General features: G+C 47.4%; 2 protein-coding genes across 19 annotated transcripts; both read right to left on the bottom strand.

Annotated features, from left to right (window-relative positions):
* Positions 1 to 51: 51 nt before the first annotated feature.
* CCDC30 (coiled-coil domain containing 30) lies at positions 52 to 24,981 on the bottom strand. 17 transcript variants are annotated; one of them, XM_085508877.1, is made up of 26 exons: positions 24,865 to 24,981; positions 24,623 to 24,790; positions 24,401 to 24,521; positions 18,811 to 19,001; positions 17,486 to 17,575; positions 16,918 to 17,071; positions 15,671 to 15,742; positions 14,546 to 14,661; positions 13,549 to 13,656; positions 13,173 to 13,273; positions 12,444 to 12,636; positions 9,809 to 9,907; positions 9,340 to 9,465; positions 8,020 to 8,142; positions 7,205 to 7,362; positions 6,340 to 6,586; positions 5,199 to 5,372; positions 4,628 to 4,837; positions 3,882 to 4,039; positions 3,345 to 3,492; positions 3,061 to 3,182; positions 2,422 to 2,563; positions 1,949 to 2,085; positions 1,519 to 1,636; positions 597 to 667; positions 52 to 423 (listed from the first exon to the last, which is right to left on the bottom strand). In XM_085508877.1, exons 1-26 carry the CDS (start codon positions 24,886 to 24,888, stop codon positions 210 to 212), a joined length of 3,585 nt encoding a protein of 1,194 aa, XP_085365003.1. In that variant the 5' UTR covers positions 24,889 to 24,981; the 3' UTR covers positions 52 to 209. The 17 variants fall into 17 exon arrangements, with proteins under 17 accessions (XP_085365003.1, XP_085365004.1, XP_015738111.2 ...); XM_085508878.1 differs by lacking the exon at positions 8,020 to 8,142; XM_015882625.2 differs by lacking the exon at positions 17,486 to 17,575.
* On the bottom strand, positions 24,654 to 27,289 carry PPCS (phosphopantothenoylcysteine synthetase). 2 transcript variants are annotated; one of them, XR_014931790.1, is made up of 4 exons: positions 26,783 to 27,289; positions 26,439 to 26,542; positions 25,441 to 25,828; positions 24,654 to 24,790 (listed from the first exon to the last, which is right to left on the bottom strand). XR_014931790.1 is itself a non-coding variant. In XM_015882633.3 (3 exons), exons 1-3 carry the CDS (start codon positions 27,264 to 27,266, stop codon positions 25,505 to 25,507), a joined length of 912 nt encoding a protein of 303 aa, XP_015738119.1. In that variant the 5' UTR covers positions 27,267 to 27,289; the 3' UTR covers positions 25,274 to 25,504. The 2 variants fall into 2 exon arrangements, 1 of the variants encoding a protein (XP_015738119.1); XM_015882633.3 differs by lacking the exon at positions 24,654 to 24,790 and having other exon boundaries at positions 25,274 to 25,828.
* Between the last annotated feature and the right edge of the window lie 3 nt (positions 27,290 to 27,292).

Here is a 27,292-nt window from a genome sequence, read left to right as displayed (position 1 = left end):
GTTCTTTGTCTGTCTGCAGATTGCAGCTCTGGGCTGAGATACACACACACCTTTAAGGTTGGCCATGTTAATTATTAAAGAAAGCAGCTGTTGAATAATTGAGATACCACAGAAATCACCAATTATCATCTGCCAACACTCCCTCTTTCAATCTTGTATGACAACAGGAGCCTGAATCCTGGCAGCCTGCACTTTACATCGTCCCCAGGTTACATGTTCTCAGAGCTGATGCTCTGACTCTCCTCCTGCAGCTGGGAGGTTGCGGTGTCTCCAGGTGAGGCGACGTTCAGGTACCCGATCTCTGAAGGCTGAGAGGGGGAGAAGCAGAAGGACGAGTCCTGGCTCTCAGCTCCTCCTTCAGGCTTGGAATCGAGCACAGGCTTCAGGCTGCTGAGGGAGTCTGGTGGTTCCCGTGGTGGGAAACTAAAAACACATTCAGCTCTTCAGTCACTTTAAGCATTATCTGTTTCCTTGCCGCCTGCACAGCCGCGGTGCGCCTCTGCGAGGCAGCACAGGACCATGGCTGAGCCCAATTCCTGCCTTCCCACAGGCAAGGAGTAACCCACCCCCTTCCTTTTTGTTTTAACCCACAATACCTGGCACGGGGAGGTGGTGCTGACACCTTACTCTGGAGCTGCCGTTCAGAGAAGTTGGCATTCTTCAAGTCCTGGAACAACAGAGACTTTCAGAGGGGGATGTGCATGTCAGACCCTTAATTTCAACATACAGCCTTGAACCTGAAGGCGTCCCCCGCTCCACTACAGGCTCCTCAGCTCTACAGTACTACTAAACATAAATCTATCCTTTGAATCTGAACCTTAACAACAAAGAAACCAACCCCAGAGCTCAGGTCAAGCAACCAGAAAGAAAGAAAACACAACAGACTGCACAAACAGGTCCTGAAAGTACTCTTTCATTTGCAACCACTTGTTTCCAAACTGGGTTCAGTTCTAGCACCAAATTCCATACAAGTTCAAAGTCAACTTGGGGTTTATCATTCACTTCCTCTGCTTGCAGTGCTTCAGCTCTGGAGATCCCAGGGCCCATCAATGGTGTTAAATAAAGAGGTGAAGAAGGCATTAAATGTCTCTGCTTCATTTCATCTCCATTTGTGAGATGACCAATCTCACTGAACATCAGACCAATGTTTTCTTTAGTCCTTCTTTTGCCGCTAACATGCTTGGAAAAGCCTTTCTGTTAAAGAAGACAACCTGTGCTCCTGATCTCTTATCCTCAAAGGGATATTTTGATCACCCTTGGACTCTTCATCCTAAGTTCATTGCTTAACAAGCATGACCAGATAATAATCTGAGCGCCACACCAGCTACCCCAAAAGTTCTTTCTCACCAACAAAGCCAATGCAGTCTGCTGCACACTTGGCATCTCCTTTCCAACCAAATGACTGGCTCAGCCCTTCTCCAGCACCTCAACTGCAGCTACAGACACTGACCCTCCCAGCAGGACACATCAGCTCCCACCACCTGTCTGCTGAGATCAGGACATCCCAGAGGGTCTCACCTCTGTGTTGGGAGCATGGATGCTCCTCAGCGCGCGCTGTGAGGTGTGCACGTGGCCAGAGAGTGTGCAGAGTTTGCTCTCATGCAGCCGCATGTTCTCCTCATCCAGAATCTTCACTCTGGGTGTGTTGCACAAACAAGGCACAGGTGATTTCCCTTCCCGCCTCATTACGCTTCCTAAAGTACTTCTCCTTTTTCAACTTCAGATTCTTTGGCCACCATGAACTTTAGCTGTATGCCAAGGGTTTTGCTGGGCAGAGGGCCTAATTACATCCCACAGCAATTAAAAGCCCCAGCACTAATGACTGAGGCACAGTTTGGGCTTTCCTCCAGACAAAATAAGGATTCCTTCATAGAAAGCACAGTTGCATACATGCGAGTATGAGGCAGGCTCCCAGGGGCATCCCACTAAGACATCGTTAGGTGCCTACCTGCTCTGCAGGGCAGCAACCGTCGACCTGTTGTTCCAAGTGGTTTCCTCTTGGTCAATTATCCTCTGGAGGAGCCGTCTTCTTTCCTGGAGTAACTTCTCATTCTCTGTAGTGATCTGTGCAATCAGTGCCTTCCCCTGAGCACCGCAGCAGAAGGAAACAACAACCAGAAGTTACGCTCTGCTCTTCTCTTCTGTAAACCTCACAGTCTCTCCCAGCACACCATAGGCACTGCAGTGCCCTTCTCAGGGCTGCTTTGTTCCTTTCCAGAAGGTTTTCTAGAAGAAGCAGCTCTTACACAATCAGCTCTAACTATTCAAGACTCCTGTCTACCATTGCAAGGCAGGTCCACCTCTGCTGGAGGTGCTCTGCAAACCTTATTGTGGCAATCTCCTCCTTGTAGGGAGAAGAGATGCTCTGCAGTCAGCTTCCCTGCCTTCCCTGTGGGGAAAGCTCTGGATGAGTTCTTTTACCTTTTCCACTTGGAGTTTTGACTCACTGAGCTCATTTTCAAGTTGCTTAATTCTGCTGTCCCTTTGTTTCACCTCTTGGATAAACGTCGCTTTGGCTTTGCGGATCTTTTCTTTGTGGCGGAGCTGCATGTCATTATATTTTCTGAGGAGGCACAAACACAAAGATGTGAACCCTCTTGTGTTTTAAACCAAAAATCAGGCAGAAGACATTCTGCATTTATTAAGGCATCTCAAAGCCTGAACCAGGAGCTGCAGCCATCTACTGAGCTCTGTTTGTCCACAGAATGAGTGTGCTGACTTTCTAGACTGCATCTTTCACTGTTGTGTCTGACCATTTGGCTGTTTGATTTAGTCTTGCAAGGCTGCATTAAGCATCAACCAAGTGGAAATTGATTGGGAAAAGGACCCAAATTATCCCCCAAACTGACTCCCAGCTTTACAACTCCCAGCCCTTCCCCCTCTGGGTTAACCCTCCCTGGGTTAAGACAGTTCTCTGTGCTAAATAACAGGAGAGATTTGAAAGGCTGCAGAACAGTCCAATCTGGTGCCACTATCAGGCAAATAAAGAGTAGCTCCTGGGTAGGTTTTTTTTCTTTACCTTTCATTTGACTTCACATCCCTTGTGACTTCAGTCCTTACCTGACATACAGATCCTTCTGGTTCAGGAGACGGACTCCTTCTGCATAAAGAGCCTTGTTTTCTTCCTTCAGCAGTGAGACTTGCTCTGAAAGCTTCTGACTCTCCTTTTGACACTGGAGGTGCTGGAAAACAAATATTTTTTCTATTTTTGCTCATGCTTTCAGCCACAGGAGCTCTCCACTTCCTTTCAGTCTGGCCTCCAAAGCTTCTCTATCATCAGACCTGTGCACTCTGCTCCTCAGCCTCACCCTGGGTGATGAGAACATGTGTGCGCTGCAGCTCACCTCGCCTGAGTCAGTTTTCTTATCCTCTTCCAGGGCGTTCAGAGTCTTGGCCTGCAGCTCCACGTGCATCTTGGCCAGCGATGCCTCTGTCTCCTGGGAATGCCGCAGCTGCTGCCGCAGTTCCTCCACCTGCTGCTCCAGGAGCTTCCTAGAAGCACATTGGTGTGACAGTGAGACGCTGACACTGAGGTCACCTCACCACATGCCACCATGTGGTCTAAAAACCAACGTAGTGCACTGCATCTAGCCCAGGCAACTCAGGGGGGAGAAAGAAATCAGCGTGCCCTGAATGTCCCCATGTCCCAGTGCCACACCATAAGGTGAATGCTGTGACTGGGAACATCAAACCCAGTGTGAAAACAGCTGTGCTGGGACACAGCTGGACCAACAATGCTTGCACCTAGAGGTAAACTATCACTGCATCAAATCACTGGGCTGGCAGGAAGGGTGGTGCAACTTCTGAGTCAGCCGAAGCCCCCACCAATCTTTTACACTTCATAAAGAGGAAATGCTGTGGGTCTCCCCAGCTCTACGTACCTTTTCAGCAGCTCCTCACGGAGCTCTTGCTGCACTCGAGCTTCCTTTTCTCGAGCTTCTTTCAGCTCCTCCTCCAGGAGTTTCTTGTCAGAAACACGAGCTTCTGCCAGCAGGAGTTGGTGCTGTGAATCCTTCAGCTTTTGCTGGATCTTTGAGATCTCAGATTAAAGATGGATATAGATTAAAGTTTTCATATTTAACAAGCAGGTTTGGGAATCAAAGTCACAGGAAAGGAATATTTGCTTGCTTCTGCAGTGACTGCACCTACTAAAAGCAAAACCTTCCCAATACCTATCAGATTTTGGATCAGATACCATGGCATGAATTAGCAACATTTTTTTTTACACTTAATGTGATTGTGCATGCTTCAGAACCAAATCCAGCAGTCAGGGTAGGAATTGATGCCATAGAAAATCAGAGTTTTTGCAACTCACAAGATTGTAAACAGCAGCATGAGTTGTCAGTGAGAGCACAATCCAAGCTCCCTACACCTGCCAGCATCCCAGCAGTATTCTCTGTACTGAGCTTTAGAGACAGCAGTTAAGGTAATCTATTTGCCTTCTATTGCCTTAATTATACTCCCATTAACGACTGACCTGTCTTCTAAAATACATAGTCAGCCCCCCAGTTAAATGCACTTCAGAAAATTGGTTCATGAGCTGTTAGTGCATCATCTTCTGAACTACAGCCACACAGAACTGCTAAAATCATCGCTGATGTTAAGTTAGTCCATCTCAATGAGTTACCTGTCTTTGTGCTTCGTACACTTTGGATTTCTCGTGCACAAGTTTCTCTTGCAGACTGCTCTGCAATTTATCAGCCTGGGAGCACTTCAAAAGCTCCTGTTCGAGTTCTTTGACCTTCTGCTGACTCTTCTCCCATTGTGCTGACAGAGAGGAGCAGGTCTCAGTTGTGTCCAAGAGCTTTGTCCGGGCTTGCTTCAGTTCAGCTTTGACCTGAGTTTCAAAGGAAAAAGAAATCAAGTTTGCACTTGAATACATAGAATCTGAAAGGGGCAACAAGGTTACCAGCTACCGAACAAGAGCAAAAGCTAAATACAGCTTTATATACACCATGCTTTATGTGGAGGCAGTGCAGTTCCCATGGAGTTGAGGCAGTGCAAGCATGAGAGAAACACTGTTCAGCCAAATCATTTCTTAGGGGAAAACTGGAGTGAGAGCAAAATATTAACAGTCTCCAACATCCACCTGCCCAGACAAGAATGCAAATCAGATCCAGTGTGTTGAAATCAGCACTTCAGACCTCCCACAGCTTGTAAAATAACACAAAACTTTTCCATCCCTGCTCTCTTCGTACCTTGGTGCATTCCTGCTGAAGCAAGAGATTTTGCTTTTGTAGGTCGATGTTTTTCTCCCTTTCATATCTCAGCTCTCTCTCAGCTGAACTGCACACGTTCTGCACCCGACGCAGGTCATGCCGCAGCTGCTGCAGCCTTTCCTCCTGCTGCTGGAATCTGTCTTCAGACAGATTCTGCAGGAACAGAGGAACAACGAGCATCAGGAAACAAATCCCTGTTAAAACTAACCTGGCAAACAAAAGCAAAACAACTCAGATCCTGAGTGATTTCTGACAGCATCCACAGTTCTGTGACAGTCTCTATGTGCAGGTGATGCCCAGACTCACAAAGTGAGTGCTGGCAGCAGTATAGGGACAGACACTGCTAGAGTAGCCTGGAGACCACAGGGCAGTCCCCCACTTCTGTTACAGACAAACAGAGCCTTCAGAAATTAATTAAGCTCTTCAGCCTTGCAAAAGCACTGTACACAAACTAAAATCCATCTTCCCACATCTGCTTTATCAAAATCCTTCTTCCTAGCATCAGTTTCAGCCACCTGTTGATCTGCATTCTCACTTCCCACCTTCACCCCCTGCTCTTGGGACCAAATGACATCTACTGAAGATCAAAGGCACCTCCCCATGTCGATGCCCAGCTGGCTGGGAACTCCTTTTTGGGGCTGTCATCAGTTATGGATTTGTTTCCCCATCTGCTCCTATGAAGATTTCTTTCAGTGCCCTCCCTACATCTTTGAACCTGCTTTGGCAAACCACATGCTTTTCTGTGCTGTCACAACCTGCTCCAACTGTACAGATGAGACGTGTCTAGGTATCACTGCAACTCTGATTCATTTTTCTGCTTTCACACCTGCCTGCAGGCCCTCTTGTCCTCAAATCTCTTGCAAACCTCTGCATGTAATCCTTACTTATCTTAAAACTCTCCATCCTGGATGTCTTTGAACTCTCTTCTTCCCACTATGTCTAAAAACGTGACAGAGGGACATGATGACAGTGCACATTCCCAAGCACCATACCCAAAGAATCTGGTCTCTCAGCTCTCCCCTTATGTCAGCCCTGCAGCCCTTCAAGGACTGGCTTCCACTCCAATTTTGTCACTAAGTTAGTGAAAAAAAATAGAGTGTAGATGGCAAGCTGCCCATACCTGTTTGATGCTCCCATCTAAACTGCCTGCAGAGCTCTGTGACATAAGAAACCTGTTATCTCTATGGACTGTGCCTTGATTCATCCTCAAAGCCTCTTGAAATGTGCTGTCACGCTGTTCCTTGGTAGTCAGGATATCTTGCTTAAGCTGGGCAATTTCTTCCAGCAGCGACTGTTTTTCTTCATTGCTCTCCTTCAGCTGCTTTTCTAGCTCCTCCCTCTTCTTGTTGCTTTCAAGTAATTCAGAACTTGAAAAAGAAACAACACAGGAAAGAGGTAACTATATATGCCTGAGGTAAATCAGCCTCGGAGGTGGGAGGAAAGCAAGGATATGAGAACCTCACGCAGTGCTCCGGGCAATAACTAAGGCTCTCTGGAGGCTTCAAAGGGGATTTAATCCTAGGTCTATCAATTCTGAATAAGGCTCAGGCTCCCACAGACACCAATCCACAACAGGTGTGTATCCAAAGGGTGTGTTACCAGTCATTCACTACTAGGTTAACTACTGGGTAAAGAAGCACTTGTGTGGGTCCATATGAGCTGGACTCGCAAACAGCCCAGGAGCACTCACACAGTGACCTTCCATATGGCAGTAGGGGCTCACATTCCCCCTAAGCCACCCATCTGACTTATCCTGATCCAAACTGCATGTCCCAATGAGCTAACTTACATCTTACCCTGGTTTTGCTGAGGGAGGTGCTAATTGACCAAAGCTCTCTACAGAGAACTGACCATCCACTATCTCAGAAAAGACAGAAACAGCTGTGGCCATTCCTCCCAGAAGAAACAGGGCATTTTTCAAAGGCTAAACCATCAGCCAGAAGAGGTGAGTGGCAGAAAGCACCACAGCCCTTGTTAGGGTTTACCAGAGCTGTTCTTGTTCATCCGTCAGGCTCCGGATCTGCTCTTCCAAAAACACTACTTTAGCCATCTGCTCTTCATATGCCTTTCCATCCATACTCGCATCTTCCCATTGCTGCTTGAGTTTGTTAACCTGCTCATTTTCTCGGACAAGCTCAGAGACCTGCAAGGTCAGAAAACATCACCACTCATTTTCTTTGATCTCATCATTCTGCAGCTCTTCACCCATGAAAACACACACACAAGTCTGCGTGGGAGGCAGCTGTGTGTCGGCTATCACCAAATCTCATTGCTTTATCTGATTTCACCCTCCTGCTGCCTATCTGTCTTTCTCAGTGTATTACGTTGTGTGCCATATTTCTTTACAAAACTGTAGCTTACAAAGCAGCTTGCAGAAAAACAGCAGAAATGCAAGGCATGTATTTATCCATCCAAATCAATCCAAACCAGCTTGCTGAGGATGGCTGCCCTCCACTTCCAATGTCATCTCTGCCTTAACACCTGGCACTGACAGAGCTCAGGACATGGAACAAACATGCACAGGAAGAAAAAGGGGCAAGAAAAGAAGGGATAAGGAACAGTTCAGGACATGGGAACTCTCAGCTGGAATAGAACAAGCGTCTGCCTAGTCTGGCATATCTACTAAGCACTGGTGAGACCAAATCCAAGCCAAATACTTCCCGAGTGTATTCCAGTGCCAATATTTTGAGTCCAGGTCTCATCCACACACAGATGCATTTACTTATATTGAGCAAGGCAAACATGCAGCTTCAACCTGCATCATACACTAGAACAACAGCAGTTCCTTTACACTTCTCACCTCTGTATCTAGTAGAGCATTATCTTTTTGTAGCTTCTCGTGGGAAGCATTAATGAAATCTCTGCTTGTTGAAGTTCTTTGGACACTCTGGCTTTTAAGCTCTGGTTTTGTATTAGGCAAGCCCTGTTAAAGAAAGGATTTAGCAATGTAATACATCCCTAACTGTAAGTTCAGATAAAGTGCTTTCTCCTCTGCAACACCCAGAAATCTCTTAAAACCAAGAGAAAAAAGAGTTGTTCTAATAAATGCAAGTGCTCTTTGTAGAGAATCAGTTCTTGGAACATGACTTACGTGGTCATTATTAAAACCTACAAGAACAAAAGCATTGCCCAATTTTCTGTGTTTTGGGCATCTGACAAACACAATACTGAACAACTTCAAGTCTTGACATCCAGATGTGTATAAATCAGGATAGCCCAGGAATTCATTTGGTGCTTACAAACTTACAAGGACAGATGCCTTTTGTCACAGGGTCCCTAGATGATGAGTGAACTATTAGGATGCAGAAGTTAGAGTGGCTCGTCCTGTTCATCCCATCATCTCCAAATCTGACAGCTCCTTTCAAACACTGACATACAGACTGATGCAGCCACTTCCTAACCTACTTCTCAGCAATGCCTGGTCTGTAAGGTAAGCTTTTGCAATGTTAACATGTTGTCTAACAGCACTAGGAAAGAACTGCCCTCTAGGTGACACCGTTCCTCCAGCAAGGCTGCAGTGCATGTGCAGTTCCCCAATAGTTCAGACCTCCACTGGTTTCTATTTATGTTTAACAAAGTGATTATGAGTCACATATGGTTTAAGGTCACCCAGGGAGGAAAAAACATCCTTTGTAATAGATGCAACCACCACCACTCCTTGCCAACCCCCCTTGGGTCCTACCCTCTGTCTGACCCAGGCTGTAGATCTGCAGCTATTAGTATTCAGCCTGGTTTTCAGCACCTAACCTGCCTGTGCTGAGCTCCCCAGTCAACCTGCAGTAAAGCGTACTCTGAAGCACTCAGCAATAGGAATAGCACTTTGGAGTTACAGATGGTTCCTTTAAAGCAGATGGATTTAAAACCCGCTGCCAAAAAATGCTTTGAAACCTGCTGGACTAGAGCAAAGGGTGAGAAGGATTCAAGCAAGACCACCAAAGAGCAACCGTGGATGTTTTATGGAGTCACAGAGGCATCCCTCCCCTGCAGGGAGTCACTTCAGGAACTACAAGCAGATCCTCCTGAAGGAGCACTGCCCACTTCCCAAACTGGAATGTTTACAGCATTCTTCCTGGGACAGCAGTGCAAACCTGTAGCTGACACACATCTGTCTTCCCAGTACCTTCTTCTCAGCCTTCAGATCTTCTCTTAACAGCTCAAGTTCAGATGCAAGTTGTTTTCTCCATTCCCGGCGCTCTCCCAGCTGACTTCCCAACTTTTCTATTGTTTCCTGACAGCTCTGTAGCATCTGGAACAAGTGAAATCGAGAGTCACTTCCACAGCATCATTCATTCTAACAAAATAGAAACAATCTGTAGAAATCCCATTTTCTAGAAAGATGAGGCTGAGAAAAATGGTTCTACAAAGCTGCCAGCAGGACTCCTGCATCTTATGCCTTGAGTTAGTTGAACATTACTGGAGCATTAACCTGAGGCAGGATATCTGGACAGGTTCATTTCCCACATATTACAAACTCTGACTTCCCCACAAAGAAACCTACAGATCCCACTAGTTGGCTGCTAAGTTAGAGAACTTCAGGTCTTGATGCTCCTCTACAGGTGTAAACCTGTTTCCTAAAGAAACCCCCTTACCTCTTGCATCTCCTGTGCTCCATCGGATGCTTGCTCTTCCCCACTCATCTCCGTTTTGTTCTTCTGCACTTCAAGCAATTCTGTCTCTAAACTCGTGATCTGAACACACACAAATCACAGGTTAAAACCAAACCAGCTCTTGCAAAAGGCAAAAAAAAGCAACTTCAGAACAAATCCCACATTTGGAAGAGAGGAGTGGGGTGGATATGGACTGCTGCCAAGGCAGGCTGGCTTCAGACCTTTCATCCTGCTGTTACAAAGGCCAAGCAAGTCTGTCTCCTAATTTTACCAAACCAGGATTTAACAGCAACCCAGTGGGGTGAAACACTCAGGGCTCACATAGAAACCCCTTTCATGACCAGATGACAGCTTACAGCTCCAACAAGACTTTGGAGCTTTGGAAGGGATCTCAACAACAAAACAAACCTGCTCTCCTCAGCCCCCTGCCAGCCTTCACTCCCAAAGCTGATACACAATAAATCTCCACTATTTACTTTATTTTTCCTCCAAGCCATTAACTTTTCATTATTTAAGCTGGGCAGGTAAATCCCATTCTAATGGTAGAACAATAGCCACATTGTATCCCTGCGTCCTCATTCTGTGTCAGCAACCTACACAGCCAGGACTTTGGTAGGTGTGCCAAAGCAGAAAAGATTCTCAAGTCCTTTTCACATGGTGCTGCCTGGCAAACACCCAGGGCTGCTGCTTTCTCCAGGCTCCAGTACACTCACATTTGTGTAGCTCTTCCCTCACTATAGCCAAGGTGGCCAAAAACCTGAGCAATGAATAATGCAGCTCCACTGCACTCTGTCTTTACAGATGGTGGATCTAACCAAGGCTTAGCCCTCCTCTTCCATCCTGCAGATCTCTCCTCCGCTGCCATTTGTAGGCTTGCATCTCCTTGGCTGCTTGGAAGCTCCAAGTGAACATCTCCTGACCTTACACAGAGGGGACAGGGCTGCTCAGCCCAAGGGAGGAACTCTTGGCCAAGCAGCAAGGCCAACCAAAGTAAGTGGAAAGTCCCCAACAGCCTGTTTTGGGGTTAAGGCTTTTCTATTCCCTACACATCTAGAAGCAAAAACATTTTCTAGCTTCCTCTGCTTTCTGGCTAGAGATTAGAGAAGACCTGTCCTTAGGACTATACAGCTGCCCCAGTTGAGGTGGACTGTATGCCCTGCTAAGCAGTGCTCTACAAATGCCATGGAGCAGTGCTCCTCACAAAGCCACCTCTAGAAGGATGGAGCCCTCATCACATCACAACAGCCTCAGGCTGAGAAGCTTCACCAAGCATTTAATCAATGCTCAAGATGTGAATAGAAATGACTCTGACACAGCAGGTCTTGCAAGAAGGTCTCTAACGTCATCACAGCTCTGGTACATGAGATAACCATCAGACTGATGGTGACCTAAAGACTCCCAGATGGTCACATGCAAATAAGTGGAAATAAAGATTTTCTAAACCTCCTCAAGTCAAAGGATCCTTTGAACAGGCTTGTGCTGCTAACAGGAAAAGACCCCAATTACCCTCATTTTGAGGGTGCCCAAAACCAAGTAGGACACATTAGGAAGGCACTTCTGAGATCACCTCTTGAACAAGGTAGAGCAGAGCCTTTCCAAACACATCAGCTTATTAGAGCTCTTCAGAAAGATGTGTCCTGCCATCTCTGCTCTATTCAACAGCAGATGCTGCAGCATAAGAGAAAGGGTGATGAGGAAAACTCACTGTCCTCTCAAATTCAATAGTTTCAGCAAGAACGCCCACAGACAAAGCGGATTCTGGCACTCATACCCCAAGTAACTCAGTGTCTGCAACTGACAGGTGTCCAAGATGCTGTGCTCAAGAAGTCAGAAGTGCAACCCTTCATCACCAGCATGCTTAATTAGAGATCTTTCTTCAGATCAGGTGGCACCAGTGCCCCCATAGTGACCAATTTCTTCTGTTAGGCAGGTCTGGAGAAGGAATGGGGATTGAAACCAAAGCCAGGCCTTCCGTCATGACCTCTTGCCTCTTCTGAGCCCCTAAAGGACTCCTGGCTGCCTCAAACCTCTTCTTCAGCATGAACTACAAGCAGAAGAAATAGCCACCCAAGGTGGAAATGCAGCTCCTCAAGGAACCTGACATGGAAGTCTGGCAGGAGTACTGATGCTATCTGGGACAGCCTCGCAGGGGAAATAAATGCTTCCAAGATGCAAGAGGCTCAAAGGAAATAGCTTCAGAGAAGACATGATGCAATCCAAATTTGAATCACAAAGGCTTTGCTTCAGCACAGACAAGAAACTGAAGAGTGCACAGCCCACATGTACAGAAGGGCTGTATGTGAAGGGAGTGTTGCCTGATCTTGTGGGTTCAGGACAACAAATTAGTTTGTTAACAGTGCTTGTTCAAGTGCCAAAAAGGGAGAACAGAAGTTGAAAAAGACAGTGCTGCTGTACTTCCTTAGGGCTATGCATACCTCCAAGCAAGTGTCTATTTTGTATGACTGACAGACTTTGCAAATAGTGTTTCTTGCCAAACTAAACAAAGCAGCATGCAGCTTTAGGACCAGCATCATTTCATTTTACCAATGAATATGCAGAGAGACAAGCAGCTAGAATTAAACAAAACCAAACAGCATTTCTCCCATTCCTTACTTACTTTCCAGTGAAGTCCCTCCACCTCGCTCTCAAACTGTTCCTTGTCCTGCTTTGTTTGGATCTGTGTCTCTCCCAGAATTGATTCCAGCTCTTCATTGCATTCTACCAAATCCTCATGTTCCTGCTCAAGTTTGTGCAGCTTGTGAAGGAGCTGTGAATTCCTGCCTTCGATGTTTTCAGTCACCTCTCGGCACCTGCACACCAACGACAACCATTACTAAGACTGGATGTGGGATGGGATCAGACAATCCTTTCCTCCTTGAAGGTCTTAGAAGAGGCTTAGCAGCAGCACATCCTGAGCAGTCCACCTGAGAATGAAGCTTTGTCTTCCCTTAAAAATCCCAGCTTACATGTTTAAGTGTGAAAGCCAAGTGTCTTGGTACATCTCCTGGACAGCAATCAAATCCAGAGAAAATCCTCCCAGCAGCAAAACAGTTTCAAAAACAACACTTCTGCCTGCAGGGAGCCACAAAAGCCCAACATCTACTCTTCTAGGAAAACAGAAAGCAGGAGAAAGTGCCAGAAAACAGCCTGCATTCTTGATATGCATCCACACAGGACTGCATTACCTCCAAACTTTCTAACTCAAGAGCAGAGAAACAAAGCTGGTACCAAAGAATACTCTAGTGAACCCAATAGTTAAATGCACTCTGTAGGACAGAGTAACAGCAACCAGAATGCAAAAAGGCATACAAAAAGACAACGTATTAAGGATTTCTACATCGCAAACCTTTTATGAAGAGTTTCACTACCCTGACATCTGTCTTCTTGATCTGAGCTAGCTTTGCCTATGATACAATCCCCTTCAGCTCTCCGTTCATCCTTCGTGCCCTGTGTATAAAGAGAAAACAAAAAGTTCACATGCAATTAAGACTGAAGTATCTTGGCATTATGTGATTCTAAAGCTTCCCAAGTCTCTAACAAATGAATGGGACACAAGCTACATCTGCCTGTATTAAGATAATCCACCACCCACAAGAGTAAACCCCCCCCAGACCTGTAACAATTAGAGACAGCAGTGGGCATTAGCTTACATCAACAAATGTGTAGAGTACATCTATACACGCACAGAAAGGACTTACTTTCTGTGATGGCAAACAAAATACCTGCTGTGAACATGCTGCAGCTTCTTCAGTCTTGGCTGGTGTGGGCAGGGGGAATCCTCGTTTCTCACCCTTTTGATATTCGCTGATCTCCTCTTTCAGCTGTTCAACCTTCAAAATAAAAACACTTGTACTTTTGGTGGATGTTCATCTGGCTGTCTTATGGGATTAAGATCCTTCTCAAGCTGACAAACTTAAGATTCATTAATATTAATTGCTCATCTTGAGGGACTGGCTGAGATCACATGGTGGTACTGCCAGGCAGCCTCAGACCAGAGAGGTGAAAGCAATAGGAGGTCAGCATGCACCTCACCCACTGTCCATGCGGCTCTCAGACAGAAAAACAACTTCAGGACACACAACTCCCATGGCTCACAACAAAGTATGCTCACAGCTTTCACAGATTAGAATGACAGCTTTCTATTACATCAACAGTTAAACTTCATCTTCCTAAGGAATAAAGATATGTAAATTTTAGCTTGACAACATGTTTGCCTGGAAGTGATCTCAGTCTGGCTACGTTTCTGTTTGCGATGAGAAGTCAGTCTCAAATCTTAGGTACATCTCTATTATCTGTAGATGTATGTATGCATGTGTAGCACAGACTGCCCTGTAAATCCAAGTTTTAGATTACAGCATGACATTAAGAATCAGCATGTTTTGAATGCTGAAACTTGTGACAAATTAGATGTTTTAATATTCACTCCTCATTGACCACCTCACTAAGGAAATATCCTGTTGAGAAAGATTGCTGCATTAAGAGAATTCTAATCTCACTACGTGAACCATTTAACTAAGAGCAATGACTCTGACTTAGGATGTTTACAAGCCACATGACACAAGAAATGCAGTTCTGGAAAGACTCACAGCAAAGAAGGGGGGAAACATAGAGGCAGAGCAGGGAAAGGAGACCAGCTGAACATCAGGAAACAGCCCAAGACTACCAGCTGTCAGCAGCCTGCTGACCTAGAGAACACGCCAGGACAGGATGGGCACTCACCAGATCAAGGAATGTTTTTCTTTCCAAGTCAAGTGCTTGGACCCGTGCACGCAGTGCCAGAATTTCCTTGTCCAGCCTGCTGTTGTGCTCCATGGCCTTCTGCAGCTCCGTCCTGTCTGAACAAAGCACATGGCCTGGTCAACAGCTCTAACACTGCCTCAGCCCTTTGCCTCAGCCAAGCTTAGAGCAGAGCTATTACATGAATTTCTGAAACTGCATTGCCCTTATACACAGGTGTGTAACAGAGTGCAGACAGATACACATGGGAGCACAGTTCTCTCACTCAGACAGAGGTTTACGATTCTGGAGATCCAAGGTTTGATACCAGCACTACCAAGCTGTGCCACGTTTACTTTAGGAGCACAGCAATCTCAAGTGTAAATCCCCAGCCAGCCTCCACACACATGAGCTACACCCTATTTCAAGTTACAGTCACAACCAGCAGCATGGACAGATCTGGTGCCTGCCCACAAAACGTACTTCAGAGTTTGGAACAAGTTTCCTTATGAGTGAAAACTTGCAGCATAGCATCCACTATTTGCTACGAGCAGAGAGAGAAGCACAGTGTTAATGTATTGATATTTAGGACATGATGAATAGAGCAAAACTTACGGTTGTACAAGCCTGAATCAATAAGCATATGTAACCATCAGATGAATTAACACAGAACAGTATCTTGCCTGCAAGAATTAGGAAAGTATATCTGCACTGGGAGCACATTGATAGCAATGGGTCTACCAAGTGCATGCACTCTGGTCTGCTACTCCTAAGCATAACCAGTGAAAAGCCAGTTTTCCTTAAAGACACAAACAAAGATTTTTCCCTTTTCTGCTTAAACTTGGCTTTTTCTCAGGCAAAACTAAAACTGTACCCAGTGTCTTCATTCCAATCCAGCAAGAACAACAGAAAAACCCCAACTACAACCTCAAATCCCACTTCCAAGCAAGGACTGTGCAATTAGATTTTCACTTTCTGTCATTTGAAGTGGCAGGGGAAGGAAGGAGGAAAAATCATCAAGACAACCCTTCTATCAATGCCTTCATTTGGACAAAAATCCTATTTTATTACTAAAGAAAGTCTTAATGTGATTTTGGATCTCCTCTGCTTGTGAACTGGGTTACTTACCACTCTGCCTCCATTCATCCATGCCTTCTCCCTGGCTCTCAGGCTCTTGCAGCACTGACCACGGAGCAGCTCCTAGAAGAATAACAAAGGCAGTTTCACTGTGGTCACACATTTTTGAACACAAAACTCAACTGCATTTTTGATGCACTTCTCTGTTAAATTCATTAGAAAATTGAAAGAAAACCTAAAGAGTCAGTCAAAAGGAGGGCAGCTAAACCACTACACATGAAAATCTCTAATGTCCATCACTAAAGACCCAATAACAGGGCTAAAAACTGCCCAGGAGCAATCTTGTATTTCCCCATTAATAGAAGTAGGCAGCTGCAGGTTGAACCAAAATATGCCACAACAGTGGAGTCCTACTGAAAATCAGAGATTTGCTTTCTACTCAAATAATCTGTTTGTTCACAGCTCTGCAGCTCATAGGGAAATGGTTATGCAAGATAGACAGAATAGGGAGAACTCGCTCATCTTGCACTCTATAGCACAATATAGCACAATAAACCACATAGACGTAGCAAGCAAACCCTTACTCACAGTTTGGAAAGCCTTAGATTCATTTGATACTTAGGGAGATCCACTGAGAAAAGTCATGCTGCATCCTGTCTGAAATCTGGGGAAGCAGTGCTGTTTGGAGGCTACAACACAGCACATGCACTGTGCCCACAGATGCACGTAATATCAGTCAATACACACAGCAGATAACTGCAGAGCGCTCGTTTCAATGTCTGTGATTAAAAAGCTGTAATGATGGGTTCGGAGGCTGGCAAGGTGGGTTAGGGACACATCTGAGCACCGTAAAAGCTGCAAGGTTACAATTGTAATCTGCAATTCACACAGCAACACTGCCCAGGTGCTACTAGTGTTCTAGAGTGAGTTAACTGTTGCAAATGCTGCTCACTGCTGGCATTTAATTCCACAGAGCTGGGGACTGGTGAAGTAGCCCAGAGAAAAAGCATCTAGGGGCTGTTTTGCCGGGGGGGGGGGCCTGCAGGAGGCAGCAGTGAAGCATCTGGCTTTAGGTACTGTATCCAGAAAACAGGGTTTCATCCTGACTGCATTTACTGGACACATTCAGATCTCCTCAGTACTGGGGTAAAATCTGACACTGATTTTTTCACACTACAAGCAGGACAGCCTTTCTCCAACTATCCTACATAAGAATTGCATGGCATACAGTAAGCAGGGCTGGGCTAAATGCCAGCTAGTAACAAGGAGTGGCACGCAGCCACAAGAGAAGCTCTTACCTACTTTGCTCTGCTCCTTTCCCTGTGCAGCCAGCTCATCTTTCAGCCTCTGGATCTCCTCGTGAGCCACGAGCAGACTCTGTGTAGCCTCAGCCAGGTCTCGTTCTACTCTCACACGTGATGCCCGCTCCCTCTCCAGCTCTTCCCTGTAGGGCTGAAACACAAGCTAGTGCTGCAATGGAAATGAGACGACTCTCGCAGTGACCACAGATGGCCCCTCCATGCTCTTCCTGACCCGCTGGAACATTAGTGGCCACACAAACAGAAAGCATGTAAGCTTATAGAGGCATGCTGCAAAAGGAACATGCCAAAATGCAGTCATCAAACAGTGTGCCATGGCTGTTTCCTACAGAGCTCTGCTCTTCCCCCCTTGAAACAATGCAGTTCATTAAGTAGCACCAAGGTGGTATGATTGCACTGGCTGCGTTTCCAAGCTCACTCACACCTCATCAGCATAAATCTCTAAGTAACCTCACAGTGTGCTGAAGAGCAGACACACTGCTTGAAATCTCACCTACACGCCATGCCATCAAGCAATCAAATATGTAAATGTATGTAAATGTATTACCTCATTAACTGTATCCTCAGCACGCTGCATGGATTCACACCGTTGCTGGCATTCATCTTCCAACTCCTTATAAACATGAGCAAATTCATCCTTGCACAAAAAGAGATTTTAAGAAATCAGCACTATAAGAAAGCATCTTGTCATGCATCCCTGGACACCAGCACATTGCATTTTCAGTTCTAACATGTCTTGATTAGCAGGGTGCTATAATCGTATCTTATAAGGAGGAAGTTTCAACCAGGGATATCTCAACATCCCTGGGAAGAGCCTTAATATTCATCAGAGACAGCTACACAAAAATGCATGTTTACACTCAGACTGTTTGAGCTTCCAGCATAAGAGTGAACAAGCAGGAAGCAACTCCTTTGAGGATTAGAAAGATTACATGTTCCAGTTAAAAGGTTAATGGCTTTTCTTACTCTATTACCTTGTAACACCACTGTGACTCTTATGATTGTGTAGAACAAGTGTGATGCTACCAAAAAGAGCAGAGTGCTTAATCAACAGCTTCTAGCTTACAAGCATAAACATCAATGAAGAATTCCTATTCTAGCTGTCACCCTTTTGCAGTCATGCTCCTTGCCTGCTTGCTCTTTACAGTGATGGATGGAACCTGTGTTTACACCTAACAGGGGTAAGCATTGGCTGCATCTTCAGAAGCACGAGCTCCATGCAGGATGGTCTGGATTCAACATAAGACTTGCAAGCACCTGCATTCTCCAGCTGACCTGGCTCTATTTCACTTACTTAGCTGCCATACTGAAGGAAGAGTGTATCCAATCACGGTGGGTAAATGCCCAGTGGCAGGTTTGTTTAAGTGGCATTTCACTGAGAAGAGTTACAGCTCTGCTTCTTCCTAACCAGGTTAAGTTCCATTACAATGCTTCACCAGAAAAAAACAGACAATTTTCTGCAATTGTCTGTATCAAGTGGCAAGATGGTCACAAGCAGATCATACAGGATACATAGAGAGACATTTTATATTCATAACTTGGAAGCTGCACCTCAGGGAGCTGCCCCTTCCTGGTTTCTTTGTTTCTGAGGAAGATACATCTGAAGGTGTTACTGTACCAGGAGTGACAACAAACCCCACAAGAGCAAGGCAGGGATACACTAGCCAGAAATAACATACCCCTGCTCATTATCCCTGTGCAAGCCCTGAGAGCAAATCAAGCAGAAAAACACAACTGTGAAAACCTACTAAAAAAATAAAGTTTACGTGAGCACTGGGAATTTGCAGATAATTTTACTTAAAGAAGTATCACAAAGACACCCTCTTTCCCAGTATGCTTTCCATCACCTCAAGCTGCTGAACCAGGGCGTACCTGAAGCTGTGCAGCACACAGCCTGTCTGCACAACTGTGCGAGTTCAACTTCTGATCTGTGACCTGCAGTTTCTCCAGCAGCGCTGTTCTTTCCACCAGCAAATAAGCAATCTGTTCACTGGCATTACTGTGAGCTATTTCAGACAAGCCTTCCTGTTCCAGCATCTCCTGGACCTCCTTCAGCTGGGCTTCTGCAAGGCAAGGCTTTCTGTGAGCAAAGGAACAGAGGAAGCCCAACTGATTCCTTGCAGATCTCATCCCAGCTCCACTAAGTATTCCCTTTCACAGCAGCCCCAGTTTCTCCCAATACCCTTCAATGGCTCATAGAACTTTTAGCCTCTCCACCTGCTTTCCAGATCCCTTGCTCCCTCCTATCTCTTGCTTCAGCCCTAATCTCACTGTCCTGATGTTCCTACTCATACCCACTACCCTGCCTGTCAAGAAAGCAACAGGACTTTCTGCACCTGAGTTCTCTCACCTTTAAGAGGGGCAAGTTATTCAGGCCATTTCCCTCTACCCAGCAGCTCAGTTTTACCAACCTCATTATCCTTGAGCCTCTTAACCCTTAACACAGTTTGGTAGGAACTAAATGACAGATTAGAAAGGCCTTCAGATAACAAAAACAGAGGAGCAGGCAATCACAAACATCTTCTTTGAAAGAGAAGACAAAATGCCCTGTCAGTGTGCACTGAGGAGATAGATTTGAACAGCACTTCACCCCCCCTGCCATGCACATTCCTCCAAAAACAGCTGTAATCCCACACACTGCTTCTGGTAACAGACCTCCAAGGCCTCTCCTGTAGGATTAAAGGTGTAAAAACCCCTTTTAGAATCAAACCGGCAGCTCTTCACCATTTCACCCAAAGTTCCAGCTAGGAGGACACTGCACTGGGAAAGACTTCAATGGCTTTCAAAGCAAACTGAGACTTCAATGGCTTTCAAAGCAAACTGAAAGCAATGGCAATTCCCAAGAGAAGCTGGTGCTTGGTTGTGGCTAAGCACTGCAGTGTGTAGGGCCATAGTTGGCTTTACTGCTCATTTCTCATCAGCCTCACAATCACTTTTGCTCCAGCGATCTGATGAATATGAAGAAAACAATAATCTCTCGCAATTTCTAGCCCAAACTAGATGATAAAAGTTGACACATGCTCTCGTATGGGAGCTGTGGGTCTGCATGGACAAAGGAGGGATATTCACACTGTTGTGCTGCTTAAAGAGCTAAACACTGGAAGTGAAACAAACATTTCTAGTACTCTTACAGAGGACAGGTACACCACTCCAGATACATCTGCTCCACACTCCCACACACTGGGTATAACAGGGGACCCAACACAATCACACCCTATGGCTCAAATCAATGGCATGTTTCCATTCTGCATTTTGTAGCTGGCTCTGTCCAGCCCTATGAATGGAAAACACCCTGCGGTTTCGCTTTCACCCTCCCTGTGGTTACGAATTACAGCTTGTTCCACAAAGAGGTCAAACACAGCTCGTTTGCTGCTTCCCCCTTTGAAGCAAACCGCAAAATATTGCATTCTGCAATTGAAAAAATACCTCACCCCTTGCTCCGTATGCATTAGGAAAATCCAACAGCTCATACTGAAGCAAAAAGCCCACCTAACACCCAACATGCCCTACAGATTCCTGCCATGGCTTTGCCAAATCTCATCTCTGCTCCCAGTGAAGGTTACAGCTCCTCTGAAAGCTGCTCTGACTATGGTCGGCAATAGGACAGCAGGACAAAGGGACTGACAGCTCTGACCTCCTACAGCTGCTTCTAGGCTGATAGTTTTGCTTGAAGATATTGAAAGGCCGGGATTGAAAAGGACCACAGTGATCATCTGGTTTCAACCCCCCTGTCACAGGCAGAGTCACCAACCACTAGACCAGGCTGCCCAGAGCCACATCCAGCCTGGCCTTAATGCCTCCAGGGATAGGGCTTCAATTTGCCTTCCATCCAATCTTCGAAAATGACGCTACATGATCCAGCTTGTGGCAAGAAGATCTAGACATTTTGCCCAGGCTGAAGAAAAAAAGATTGGAGAGGATGAGGGCAGCCTGTTGTATATAGCACAGACTAATGCTTGTAAATCCTCCTGATTTCTCGCCAGCATCTCACAGACCTCTCTCTGCCATATCCATGCTTGAGGACAGCAAACACCTTCTATGATCAATGTCATAGCAGCACAGCGATGTGTTCTCACAAGCAAGTACACACTGCACAACCACTTCTTTGGAAGCAAGCTTTGTATTTGCAAAGCTGCCTTGCTTTCACAAGGTTTCTCTTCCTGCCACACAAGGACAAGCAATTTACAGCTATCACATCCACAACAGAAGCTCATCCATGCTGCCTACATGTAAGCAGTACAGCTATTAGAACAAACAGGCTACAACTATTCTTTTTGTTTTGCTCTTAAATCACTGTAGGACTCGACTACATTGTGTTTTACTGCTGGTACGTTTGTTTTTCATAAAAGCTTTGGTAATTCAGTGCATGAGTTATCGATCTGCCCTCCAAAAACACTGAGGCACACGAGATGAGAACCATCAGAAATGGATTATGAACTGCCTCGAGGACAGGAAAAATTTCACTCTGGGCAGAGGTATCAAATGAGGTAAGGCTGCATCAATAGCTCAACATAAAACCAGGCATGGCTACGGCAACTCTCGAAGCCTGGTATTCTGAACTCTGCTCTTACTCTGAACTCTTACTCAACAATCCCAGTGGGCTGGGGGTCTTCCTTTTCACAAGACCCCTTTTCTCCAGCCCTGTTTTGATAAAGCCTGATCTGCAGTATCTTGTCCCTCCTAAAGAAAAACAAAACAAAAGGCACAGTGAGACCTGGAGGACAGCCAGCCTCTATAGATCCAGGCCCTCTGCCTGCCCTACACCCACAGGACTTGGCAGGAATCCTCTGAGCTGGTTTGCACACACTCCAGTAGAAAGCAGAGGCCCAGAGAACAGAGCCAGCAGTGATACAGCACCAAACCCTGCAACCACACAAGAAGCAGCAGAGGCACAGAGACAGATGGGCAGCGTTCTTTGCAAAGGAGGAAGAGTAAGTGGAGAAGAATAAGAAAAGTGGTAGAAAAAAAAAAATACAGCCCAAGGAATGACCCATAAGAACTACAAGCAGCTGAGGCACATCCTGTCCAGAGCCACAGATGTCCAGCTGGAGCAAGCGCTGACAAATGAGAACACAAGCACCCACTCTTAAGGCTGAGCTTTCAGAGGGCATGGCTGACATGCAGCCACAATCATTCAAGGACCCAGGACACAGCTATAGAGGTGTTCCACAACCTCCAATTCAAAGCTGCTGCCAGGCATGAGACAGCAAAGCTTCAATCCTCCAGCTACCCCCCAGTGCATAAAAGCATTGTACAACCACAGAAACCCCTCATGGATGGCGGGCTGGGAGCAACCTGGTCACAAATAGCAAGTCACCAGTGTAATGGGCACAGAACTCATCATCTGAGTGTTAATCATTGCCCAACAGCCATGAAAATCCTTAAAAAAAAAACACACACAAAAAGTGGAAAAGAGCAAAGCCACCAACAAGAAATAAATTCCAGCAAAGATTTGGGGACATTTCCACCTCCTGCTGCCACCTGGTGGGGAAGATGAGGGGAAAAAAAACAGTAGTTTTCTACTACAGCAATGCTTGCAAGAAGTCACTTGAAATCACAAACCACCATCCAAGTGGCTGCAGCAGCAAGTGGCTCCAGGAGACTAAAGGGGCCACAGAGGAGACAAGATTTTCAGACTGGGCTTAAACTCTTTTAAGGTCACACCATCAGGAACACTCCCCTAAGACCTACAGGCTGCCCAGAACCAACTCTAAAAACAGCAATTGACTTCCCCAAACTCTCATATCTTTGCCCAAAATGAAAGTGTACATAACAAAGAAACTGTTCCAGCTGTGCTTCTCGCCCCTACCTTCACCACAGATCCAGGATAAGGCACAGAATAGAAGAGCTAATGGTAAGAACACGATCTGTTAAGAGCACTCAGTATACAAAAGAAGACAGGAATTAGTCAAGGATGAAGTGACCCTACGTTTGAGAGAAAAGCAAATTATTTAAAGGAAGAGACTATAATCCAAACAAAATGATGGCACTGAAGTAAACACAAACCACAGGATTTGAATTGCCATTGCAAATACAATGGTGTCCTACAAAGTTGTCTTTAAATCTACAGGCCTTGTCTAAACCACATCCAATGGCAAGCTGCTTCACCACCTCTAGCAGGAACACAGCTCAGCACTTGGCTACCAGAGGAGTTTGTTGTCAGCTAGGTGGGGATGCACAGCGAGGTGGTGGTGCCCCATCCCTGGAGAGGGGCTGGAAGGGCTCAGAGCATCTGATGGAGCTGTGGGTGTCCCAGTTCACTGCAAGGGGTTGGAGCAGATGACCTGCACACCACTGAAAGGAGCCTGGCACCATTCATCAGACACCTGCTCTGCAGATATTTACAAACATGTTGATGAGATCCTCTGAACAGCACCGGGGCTCTCAGCCTTTCTTCATACAGGAGATGCTCCAGGCACTGATCTCTCTGTAGCCCTTCCCTGCTGGGCTCTCCTCAGCAATTCCCTGCCTGCCTTGAACTTAGCAGCCCAGCACTGGGCCCAGTGCTCCAGATGTGGCCTCCCCGTGGCAGAGCTGAGGGATGCAGAACCTCCCTTGCTCTGCTGGCCATGCTCTGTGGGGTCCCATTTGCCTTCCTGGCCACTAAAGCACATCAATGGCTCATGGTCACTCTGTTGGCCACCAGGACACTTAGGTCCTTCCCAGCAGAGCTCCTCTGCAGCCATGTCAATGCAGATCACGGGCTGTACATGCAGTTATCAAGGGCTGCACATGCTGTACGCTCACTCTTCTCACACCTCACCAAACTCATCTCACAAAACCTGAGGGCAGCTCAGCAGTAAAGCTGCCCACATCCCTGCTGCAGAGTGTCCCCTTGTAGCCAAAAAAGCCAATGGCATACTGGGGTGTATTAAAAAGAGCGTGTCCAGCAGGTCGAAGGAGGTGATCCTCCCCCTCTACTCTGCCCTGGTGAGGCTTCATCTGGAATATTGTGTCCAGTTCTGGGCTCCCCAGTACAAAAAAGACAGGGATCTCTTGGAAAGAGTCCAGTGGAGGGCCACAAAGATGGTGAAGGGCCTGGAGCATCTCCCCTATGAGGAGAGACTTAGGGAACTGGGTCTGTTTAGACTTGAGAAAAGAAGGCTGAGAGGGGACTGGATCCAGGTTTATAAATACCTGAGGTGTGGGTGCCATAGTGGTGAGTCTGGTCTCTTTTCAGTAGTGCGTGGGGATAGGACTAGGGGTAATGGGATGAAAGTACAGCATAGGAAGTTCTGCACAAATGTGCGGAAGAACTTCTTTACAGTGATGGTGACGGAGCACTGGAACAGGCTGCCCAGGGAGGTGGTGGAGTCTCCTTCTCTGGAGATATTTAAGACCCGCCTGGACGTCTACCTGTGTGATGTGGTGTAGGGAGCCTGCTTTGGCAGGGGGGTTGGACTCGATGATCTCTAGTGGTCCCTTCCAACCCCTACAATTCTGTGATTCTGTGTCAGCTCACCGTGCTGCAGCCTAAGCCGCTCCAGCTCCATCCCGAGCCGCTCATTTTCCCTCTCGCACTCATCCATCACCTCATCCCTCTCCTGGCTCAGGCCGCGGACGTGGCCCACATAACGCTCCACCTGCGGACACAGCTCCGTCAGCTCCATCCACAACCAGCCGTGCGATGCTTCCATGCTCTCAGTGCTGCCCACCCGCTTCATGCCGTGGTTCCGGCCCTTACATCTCTCAGCTCCTCGGCCCGTCGCCGTTCCACATCCCCCAGCCGTTCCTCAGCGCGCCTCAGCAGCCTCCAGGCCAGGCCCAACTGCTCCTCCGCCGGGTCACTGGGGTCCTTGCCCTCCGCCTGCAGCCAGCGCCGCACGTCCTCAGCCGGCACCGGCGGCTCCACCTGCATGGAAACGACAGGAGCCGTGAGCGACGTGCGGCACCGCCGGCACACAACGGCGGACACCGGGAACACACCGGTGCGGCCTGTGCCTCCTCCATGCGGCGAGAGACCGGGCCGCGAGGCGGCGGGTCGCTATGGCAGCGGGTCGCTATGGCAGCGGGCAGCCCCGAGCGCGGCGCTGATTGGCTGCGGAAGTGTCACTCAAAGCACGGTGTGTGTGTGTGTGAGTGGGGGGCGGGGATATCCGGATGTTGACCAATCGGGTGCCGCGTCACCCGGTCGGCCTAAGGTTGGGGGGGGCACAGCAGCGGCCGCCCCGTCCTCAATGTCCTCCTGCACCTCAGTGTCCTCCTGCACCGAATACTAGCTCAATGCAGACAGTCAATAGGAACCAAGTGACTGTCAACTATCCTACTCCATCCCACGTCTGAGCACCACAGAACTCCGCTCCTTCCATCCACAAAGAAACTTGGAAGAAGCAGGTTGAAGAAAACACTTTATACGTCCCATTTCTCCTCCATACAACACAACCTTTACAAGAATAACCACCATCCTTTGGAATGCTTGCACATCTATAGTAACTATTAGCAATCAGGGCAGAGCTCTGGACCCTTTCTCCATAGGGTTGCACTGATTCTGACTCTATTCACCTGGGATGGAGAGTTGCTCCAGTTCTGCTCTCATCCAGTTCCATCTGTTTCATTCAGCTGCTCATCAGAGTTTCTTGTCCATAAATAAGGTGTGTTGGCCCTGAAGGTAACTCACTATTTTCTCTTCTATTTCCACGCCTTGTGCTATTTCCTCCTCAGAAAGAGATAATGGAGTCTGCGAGTCTTTGGTTACAATGATAACAGAGGTTCTCCGGGACTCCAGGATATTTGCTACCACCACCTGGTGCCGATATTTCTCCAAAGCCTGACGAGATTTTTCAATCAAGATCAAGGGATCTGTCTCCAGTTTAAAGGAGATAACAAAAGCCTCCGGAGCCCATTCTTTGACGAGAGGAGACAGCATTTTCGGCACCATCCTCATGGTGATCTACAGTGGGGAAAGACAACAGGAAAGAAAACGTCATTGAAACAAATGGACTAAGGAGATTGCACCTTCACTTCATGTGGGTTTTACACTGGAATGATTTTCAAGACACTGTTTTGTCAGATTTCACTGAACAGGGTAGAACACCCTGCAAAACTGAATTCAAATGTCTATCTACTGCTCACAATAAGCAGGGTGTTCTTAAGCCATGAAGCAGGCCTGCATTAGCTGCATGAGCTTTATTTTAGTACTAAAGTCCACTTTGCTAATGTCAACATCAGCAAAGGAAGAGAAGAAAAGAACGTGAACTGCAGCCTTTTCCAGCGTTTTATCAAATCCTAACCCTTCTGTCACCTCTTTAAGGCACTTGAAAGATACATATGCCAAAGTATGGGGAAAAGGAGCATTCGCCATTTTACTCTGCAACTTCTCAGCATCTTTGTTTGTCGCTGGGAATCAAGCAGGGTCTTATTTTTCCTTAATTGTGAGAACACGTGTTCCTGACTAAGGAATGTTCTGCAGCCTCTCCCAGATCTCAGTGGCAGCCCCTCGCCACCACAGCCATGACAGGACAGTGGGGCACAGGCAGGAGCCTTACCCAGGTGCACCTCACCTGCAGGGCTCCTTCTGAGGACTGGATCTTGTGTTCAGGCATCTCTGAGGCAGGGATGTAGAAATCAGACACGGCAGCCGCCAGATAAAACATGACACCGGAGCCTGTGAGAGACACAACCATCACTGCATGGAGCAGCCAGGCCCTACTGAACCATAGTAGTAGCAAACTGTTCTGTCAGAGCCACCTCATTACGTGAGAGCTTCAGCCCCTCACACACACTTCAGAAGTGGTCAGTGGGGTGGACTGAGCCCCTCAGCACAGGGTTCCCCGTTGCCCCATAGCACACAGGTCCCACAGAACGAGACCCTGCTCCCTCCCAGGTCTCCCCCCCCCCCTCATACCGAACGGTGCCAGGGCTCGGGCGGTGGCTCGGAGCAGCGCCAGGTACTCGTTCAGCTCGGTGAACTCGATGGACAGCAGCGCGTTGGTTTCAGCGGCCTGTCGGTAGGCGCGGAGTGCGGGCAGCAGAGCGGGCAGAGCGCCGGGGGAGGCGGCCACAGCGGGGGGCGGCCCCGGGGTGATGCACAGCGCGTCCAGCAGCGCGGGGCCGGGCGGCGGCAGCACTCGGGCCCAGGGGAAGGCGGAACGGGCGCGGTGCAGGAAGCACACACCGTACCCGGCGCTCACTAAGCGCTCGGCCGACACCGCGCCGCGCCGCCCGCTGCTGAAGTTCTCCAAGAAGCGCACGGCTCTGGCCTCCAACGGCACCTGCGTGCCGCCAGACGTCACCAGCGCCACCCGCCGCCCGCTCGCCACCTGAGCCGCCGCCCAAACCCGTACGCGCTCCTCCACCGCAGCCGCCGCTTCCTCCTTCGCCGCCGCCATGCCTGCCCGCCCGACCTCCGCCTACT

Source organism: Coturnix japonica, chromosome 9, assembly GCF_054131305.1.
Source record: "Coturnix japonica strain WE chromosome 9, WE-NBRP24, whole genome shotgun sequence".
Classification (NCBI taxonomy): domain Eukaryota; kingdom Metazoa; phylum Chordata; class Aves; order Galliformes; family Phasianidae; genus Coturnix; species Coturnix japonica.
Note: the sequence above shows the minus strand (reverse complement) of the source record. Positions and strands in the feature narration are given on the sequence as shown.